At 38.6% G+C, this 8,194-nt stretch overlaps 1 protein-coding gene across 2 annotated transcripts in view; it reads left to right on the top strand.

The window, feature by feature from the left end:
* The window catches only part of TXNDC16 (thioredoxin domain containing 16), a 93,672-nt gene that overhangs the window by 70,011 nt on the left and 15,467 nt on the right, over positions 1–8,194 (top strand). For both annotated transcript variants that reach the window (XM_015570498.1, XM_006773789.2), the window contains exons 18-19: positions 3,533–3,693; positions 7,189–7,379. In XM_015570498.1, the coding sequence (XP_015425984.1) occupies positions 3,533–3,693; positions 7,189–7,379 (352 nt within the window). The remainder of the gene's footprint in view (positions 1–3,532; positions 3,694–7,188; positions 7,380–8,194) is intronic.

Here is an 8,194-nt window from a genome sequence, read left to right as displayed (position 1 = left end):
ATCACTAGAGGCTCAGTGCACAAAATTTGTGCATGGGGAGGGGGGGTGAGTCCCTCAGCCCGACCTGCCCCCTCTCCAATCCGGGACCCCTTGGGGAACATCCCTTTCACAATCCGAGACTGCTGGCTCCTAACCACTTACCTGCCTGCCTGATCGCTCCTAACCATTCTGCCTGCCTGCCTGATCACCCCTAACTGCTCCCCTGCCAGCCTAATTGCCCCCTAACTGCTCCCTTGCCGGCCTGATTTCCCCTAACCACCTCTGCCTTGGCCCCCCACTACTGTGGCTTTGTCCTGAAGGACGTCCAGAAGATAGTCTAATTAGCATATTACCCTTTTATTAGTATAGATAGCTAAATTATTATAAATGTATGCTTTCCTATAATTATAAAGTGACATAAGTAGCACTTTTATCAGCTATAAAAACTGAACAGATAATCTTGTTTTTATGTTGTTTGTGATAATCTAAATGCCTACATTTTAAGTTCAAATAAATGACCATAGTCTTAATTATTAAATCTTTTTGTCACATTGGTTCTGTTCCCTCACTACTTTCCCCAAATTAAAGTTACAGGTTATGATGAATCAAATTATTAATATTTTCAGGATGTGGTTTCCTAAATTATTTACTCAAGTAACAGTTTTGTCTTTAATGACATGTTATTAAGTAAATATATACATATATATTTAAGATGACCCAAACTCATCCTGCACATTTTCTACCAGAGACATGGAATCACCTATTTCTTTCTTTTTTCCCAAAATGTGTTTTGATTGATTTCAGAAAGAGGAAGGGAGAGGGAGAAAGAGAAATAGAAACATTAATTATGAGAGAGAATCATTGATCAGCTGCCTCCTACAAGCCCCCTACTGGGGATTGAGCCTGCAACCCAGGCATGTGTCCCAACCGAGAATCAAACTGTGACCTTCAGGTTCATTGGTCAATGCTCAACCACTGAGCCACACCAGCTGGGCTATATATTTCTTTAGCAAATACACACTGCAGTATTGCTGGAATTATTATAAGCCTTTAACTATTTTTTCCAGATAATACAGAAAACTATAATGAAGAAATTTAGAATGGATCTCTTTAATCAAGTTTAAATTTGGGGATATTTTATCCAAAGTTTAAAAAATTTCCAGGTGTATATATGTGTTTCATTAAGAAATAAAGATAGGCATATTGGTTTTTTAATATCTGCATAATATTCTGTTGTAGTAGAACACTAATTAGTTTTCTGTAGATAAATATTTAAGTTCTCTTTAATTTGTTTTGTTTTACTCAGGGTCCATCTTTATAGATAACCTTTCTGTGTTAACATGATACGTACTTATGGTAAATTCATAGAGTTTTAGTTGCTGTTCCAAAGGGTAGACACATTTTTAAGGCTACTGATACTTATTCCTATTTTGCCCAACAGAATATTTGTATCATTTTACTCTTTTTGCCTAACTGACAGGTAAAAATTAGTATCAATTTTATTCATTAAGATTATAATTTTTAAGGCTGAGAAACTTAGGACAAACTTAACTATTAAAATATGTTTATAGTTTACGCAAACATGATAAGCATTGTGGCGTTGTTCAAATTTGCAGTGTTTTGGTTTGCAGTGTTCTAAATACTGAACAGCTATAATAAAAATTATTTTGCTTTTAGTTTATGGCGTTTCCGTAAATGAAAAATCTCTCAAGTGGTTATTAAATTTCCTAAAGTTGTTCCATGTTGGAGGTTTAAGTCTAGGGCATGTAGTGACTGCAATACTCAGCTAGCAGCAAGTTCCTCTCCTGGTCTGCCCTTAAGTAGTAGAAGGACTTTCGTTCCTTCATCTGGATAGGAAGGAGTAGATGACCAGATAGTAGATATTTTTAATACGGCATTTTTATTTTAGTGAACCTGATGACCAAGTAGCCTAGGTAAATAATGCCCCCAAATGAAATACATGATTCTGTATAATAAAGAGGTAATATGCAAATTAGCCCTCACGCCCTCACAAGATGGCTGCTTACGACCAGGCCTGCAGGGGGGTTAGTGAGGGAAGATCAAACGACTGAAAAGCAGGCTGTGTGGGGCGACCAGGCCAGCAGGGGTCCGTGAGGGGTGACCAGGCTGGCATGGGTGCAGTTGGGGGCAACCAGGCCAGTAGGGGCGGCAGTTGGGGGCGACCAGGCTGACGGGTGGGTGGCAGGCAGGTGAGTGATTAGGAGACAGCAGTCTAGGATTGTGAGAGGAATGTCCGACTGCTCGTTTAGGCCTGATCCTGGGCCTAAACGAGCAGTCAGACATTTCCCCAAGAGTTCCGGATTGGAGAGGGTGCAGGTTGGGCTGAGGGGACCCCTGCCCCCCCCATCCCCGTGCACGAATTTTGTGCACTGGGCCTCTAGTAACTATATAAGCAATGATACATCCCACACTTTTACACTTAGATACCTTAAGTTCTTTTTATGCTTTTACTATGAGTAAGAATACCAGAACCCACACAATTATAGCCTCTTACATACTCAGATAGGTAAAGGTCACCTTCCAATGACCACATTTGATGACCTTTTCTGTTTCTCCTCAGCTTCTCAGTAGCAATTAAAACTTTGTATAAGAGAGAGGGGTGGCTGGAAGGGTAGAGAGGGGTGGGGAAAAACATAAAACTGTTAACTATGCCATTCCTTTTAAAAATTTATTCTTTTCCTTTGGCTTTTACAATTCAGTCTTCAGATACTCCTTCAACCCTCTGGCCACTCTAGAATTACATCCTCAATGCTTTTTTCTTCTTTTGTTATGTTCTTTTTTGGGGAATTTTATTCATGACCATAATTTTTTTCCCCCTCAATCCTTCCCCCACCCTGAGCTGTCTGCCTGCTCTCTATCTATGAGTCTGTTTCTATTTTGTTTGTTAGTTCAGTTTGCTTATTAGATTCCATATATGAGTGAAATCATATGGTACTTTTCTTTCTGACTGGCTTAGTTCACTTAAAATAATGCTGTCCAGGTCCATCCATGCTGTCACAAGGATAAGATTTTATTCTTTTTTTACAGCAGAGTAGTATTCCATTGTGTAAATGTACAGCTTTTTTATTAGTTTAATTATGCTAAAAATCCATAATATTGAAACACAGTTAAGATTTTTATTTTAAATAATCACAAATGTTAAAAGATTATATCTTTAAAACTCAGCTTATATTTTTTCAAAAATTTTGTGTTTGATGAAAATACAAGTTTTGTTTGTCACGAGTACATTGTCTACTCTGGTCTAGATCTTAGCATAAGAAATAATTTGACATGTAAAACAGGATGCTCCTTTAAAGTTCATTTATTTTCAAATTCTGTTAGTAGTTTTATTTTAAAAATAACTTTATTAAGATAAAATTGGCTTAAGAAAACACTCCTGAGATTTCTAGTTATTAGTCAGTATAGCAAATCACTTAAATGGTAATATGCTTGAATTACATTTTACAAACTAAAACTGCAGGAACGATTTGGACAGTATTTTTTATTGTATGCATCATCATTCCCCTTGTTCTTCTTTTTTTTTTTTTAATAGCCAGAAATCACTGTGGAAAATCTTCCCACTTATTTAAGGCGTCAAAAACCATTACTTATTTTATTCAGTGATGGCATCATAAACCCTCAGTATCAAAAGGCAATGTTGACACTGGTAAAAGAGAAACACCTGGATTCAGTTATCCCTTGCTGGTTAAATCTGTAAGTATATTTTTAACTTTTAATATGTAAAAGGTAAAGAAAGTGTAATTATTATATTTTCTTTAGGAAGTGAAACTCCCTAAACTCTACCTCTGAAGTTAATATTTTGGGGCCAATGTACATGTCATCGTGATATTTTAATAACTAAACTCTCTCAGATGATCTAAAATGACCTTCTTTCAGATTGAATTCTGTTCTACAATAATATTTTTCTCTGTGATTTTTTTCAGCCTTATTGAGGTATAATAGACAAATAAATTGTAAGATACTTAAAGTTACATTGTGATATGTATGCACTGTGAAAAGATTTTTCCATCCAGTTAATTCTCACATCCATCACCTCACCTGTGTACACATACACGCGCACACACACATTGGGGGAGGGATAAGAACAAATTTAAGTTTAATCTCCTAGCAAATTTGAATTATACAATATAGTGTTATCAGTTATAGTCCCCACATTATACATTAGAGTTTCAGACCATATTACAGCTGAATGTTTGTACCCTTTTACCAACCTCTCCCTATTTTCCTCAACTCTCAGTCTCTGGCAGTCACTTTTCTGTTTCTAGGGGTTTGACTTTTTTTTTTTTTTTTTTAGATTCCTCATGTAAGTGATACTGTGCCATATTTGTCTTTGTCTGATTTATTTCACTTGGCATAATGCCCTCAAGCTCCATCCATGTTGTAGCAAATGGCAGGATTTCCTTCTTTCTCATGGCTGAATAATATTCTGTGTGTGTGTGTTGTGTGTGTGTGTGTGTATGCATATGTGTGTCTATATATATATACACACATACATACACATACATACATACGAGGGACCCAGTGCATGAATTCGTGCACCTTGAAAGGAACTGTGGGTTGCAAGGCTGTGGTGGGCACAAGGGCGGGTCTCAGCCCATCCTCCGCACCCCTGCCCGGCCCCTCTCCTGCCACAGTCCCCAGTCCCCTGTCTGCTGGCAGCTCTGGTCCTGCTGCTGCTGCTCCCATGTGCTAACAGTGCTGGCCCTGCTCACACCCGCTGACAGCGCAGAGTGATTAGGGCCAGTGCCAGCAGTGGGTGCGAGCAGGGTGTGAGCGGGGCCAACTGTGGGTGTGAGCAAGGCCGGCACCAGCAGTGGGTGCAAGAGGCGGCTGCTGGCCCCAATCGCCCCTCAGGAGCTGGGGGAGGTGGAGAAGCCCTGAGGGGTGATCTGGGCTAACAGCCACAGCCTGCACCCACTGATGGCGCCAAGCGATCGGGGCCGACGCCAGCAGCAGGTGTGAGCGCAAGGCGGGAGCAAAGAATTTTCAGTAACTACCAGAGGCTCGCCCCAATGACAGCAACTGGCGCCCTGCCTTGGTCTGGTGTGTCCGCTCACCTGCTCCACCATCTTGCTGCTGTTGACACCCACCATATTTGCATGCCCTCTGGTGGTCAGCGCACATCATAGCAACTGGTTGTTCAGTTGTTCAATTGTTCCACCATTTGGTCTATTTGCATATTAGGGTTTCATATATATACTAGGGACCCGGTGCACATAAATCTATGCACTGGCGGGGGGCTCCCTCTGCCCAACCTGTGCCCTCTCACAGTCTGGGACGACCTCGGGAGATAACCACCTGCTGACTTAGGCCCGCTCCCCTGGTGGCAGATGGTACGCCCAATCCCGCCCCGCCCCGCACACAGCAGGCCCGGATCCTGTGCTGGGGTGGCCAGCCTGCAGCTGGGGATTGCATTGCCGCCAGCCCCAGGCGGGGCAGCGCAGCGGGATCTGCCTGCAGTATGCAAATTAGCCATCATCTTTATTGGTGGTTAATTTGCATATCATGCTGATTAGTCAGTGGGAGGTGTAGCGAAGGTATGGTCAATTACCATATTTGCCTATTATTAGATAGGATACACACACACACTCACACACACACACACACACACAGTCACATACCACATTTTATTCATAATGCTGCAATGAATATGAGAATGCAGATATCTCTTTGCATCCTGTTTTTTTGTGTGTTTTTTTGAATACATACCCAGAACTGGGATTGCTGGATCATATGCTAGTCCTATTTTTTAATTATTTGAGGAACCATCATATTTGCTATTGCACCAATTTACTTTCCTCCCAACAGTGCACACGGACTCCCTTTTCTCTGCACCCTCATCAACACTTGTAATCTCTTGTCTTTTTTGTAATAGCCATTCTAACGGGTGGCAGGTGATAAAGAGCTCATGGTTTTGATTTGCATTTTCCTGGTGATTAGTGATGCTGAGCATCTTTTCATGTACCTTTTGGCCTTTGTATGTCTTCTTTGCAAAAATGTTTAATTCTTCTGCCCATTTTAAAATCGGATTTTGTTGTTGTTGAGTTTTATGAGTTCTTTGGTTATTTTGGATCCTTTATCAGATGTGATTTTCCAATATTTTCTTCTATTCTGAAAGTTGGGATTTCATTTTGTTGGTTTCTTTTGCTGTGCAGAAGCTTTTTAGTTTGATGTAGTCCCACTTGTTTAGTTTTGCTTTTGTCATACAATAAATTTTTAAAAGTAGTAATTTTTCTGATTTTAAAAGTAATGTCCCTTGAGAAAATTTTGGCAAATACAGAAAAATAAACAGATATTTTGGCATTTTCCTTCCGTTTCTGTTTTTGTACTTCTCTATTTTTGAATTGCAGCCTAAATGTTATAGAAAGTTTTCAGTGTATTCACAAACAGTGTTTCCTGGTATGTGTTCTAGATGTATGGGCTGTGTTACATTAAGTATTTTTATATAGTTCACATATTCTAATATACACACTGTTCTTCAAATTCATCAGATGAAAGACATTTTCTTTTTGACTCATTTGAAAATTACAAGAATGGGGCAGTGTACATTTTTTTGCTGTTGAAGAGTTCTCAAACAGTACAACCTACTGCATGAGACAGAATTTTTCAGGTACTTGTAGGTATCTCAGAGTAAAATTGTATTTCCCATAATGTGGAATGTGCTGTATTAGGAAAACTAGGTATCTTAAACTTATGATTTCCTTCTGTGAACATAATTTAAAAGATAATTTTAGTTTGAAATTAATATTTTCTCCTTGTTCTCCAAGAAGACAATTTTATTTGGAAAAAGAAGTATGTATTAAAGTATCTTGTTATTTTGTAGTTTGTAACCATTTAATTTTTGAACTGACATGTGATCAGATACTTGGCTAAACTTGGAAGGAACCTATTGATAATGAGCTGAAATTGTTAAGCCTTTGGACTGTGCCTGTTTTTCATCAAAGCTCTCATTGGTTGCCTTTTTTCCTCCTAAGAGAAACACAGTACCCCATCTTAAAAGAAACTTTTTAAGACTCTGATTAATAATAACATGCTTATAGATCTTATAGTTGTTAGGACATCTTTTCATAAAATAAACTTACTGGCTTGAAACTATATTTAAAGGTTAATGTTTTACAAACTATTCTTTTCATTATTTTGTTATAGAAAGAAATATTAATTAGCATGTTCAATTGCTCTCTTTCGTAGAAAAAACACTCCTGTGGGGAGAGGAATCTTGCAGGTGTATTTTGAAGTTCTACCTCCCCTTCCTCTTCTTGTTGTGGTGAATCTGCATTCAGGTGGCCAAGTATTTGCATTTCCTTCAGACAAGGCTATAACTGAGCAAAATCTTTTGTTGTGGCTTAAGAAATTAGAAGCCGGCCTAGAAAGTCATATCAGTAAGTTTTCTCTTTTGTTTAATACACACGATTATGTATTTTGTTTCATACATTTTTAAACTTGAATGATAGTTAAAGAATACTGGAATTAGTTGAATTGTAAATGTTTATAAGTATCCTAAATATTAATTTGCTGATAGCATGGGACAATCTCCTATGTGACAGGTATTAATACTCACAGAAAATAAGTACCATTGTGTTCAATTTAGTAGTAATAGCTAACATTTATGGAATGCTTACTAGGTGTCTAGCACAGTGCTGAGTTATTCACATGCATTATCTCATTTAATTCTCACAAGAGTCACATAAAGTAGTAGCGCTTGTAGAAAAGTTAAGTAACTAGTTAAAAGTCATATAATTTACTAGTAAATGAGGAAGCTTGGATGCCAACCTGTCTCCTTTTTATTCCAGAGCCAGAATTTTGAACCATATGAAAGTAGTTCTTGCCTTAGGATTTATGAGACTGGAATTATGATATGTTATAGTTTCAACTTTTCTAAAACATGTGAATTTATACTTGTGGTATAGGTGCATATATTAACTTACATACAATTATGGCAACAATAGGTCTGTTGCTATAATTTATTTATTTAAATTAAATCTTTATTGTTCAGATTATTACAGTTGTTCCTCTCTTTTCCCCCCATAGCTCCCCTCCACCTGGTTCCCACCCCACCCTCTGCCCTTACCCTCCCCCCAATGTCCTCATCCATAGGTGTACGATTTTTGTCCAGTCTCTTCCCGCACCCCCACACCCCCTTCCCCCCAAGAATTGTCAGTCCACTCCCTTTCTATGTCCTTGATTCTATTATATT

Source organism: Myotis davidii, unplaced genomic scaffold (assembly GCF_000327345.1).
Source record: "Myotis davidii unplaced genomic scaffold, ASM32734v1 scaffold847, whole genome shotgun sequence".
In the NCBI taxonomy this organism is placed as follows: domain Eukaryota; kingdom Metazoa; phylum Chordata; class Mammalia; order Chiroptera; family Vespertilionidae; genus Myotis; species Myotis davidii.
The sequence above is the reverse complement of the archived record's forward strand: the minus strand, read 5'-3'. Positions and strand labels throughout refer to the sequence as shown.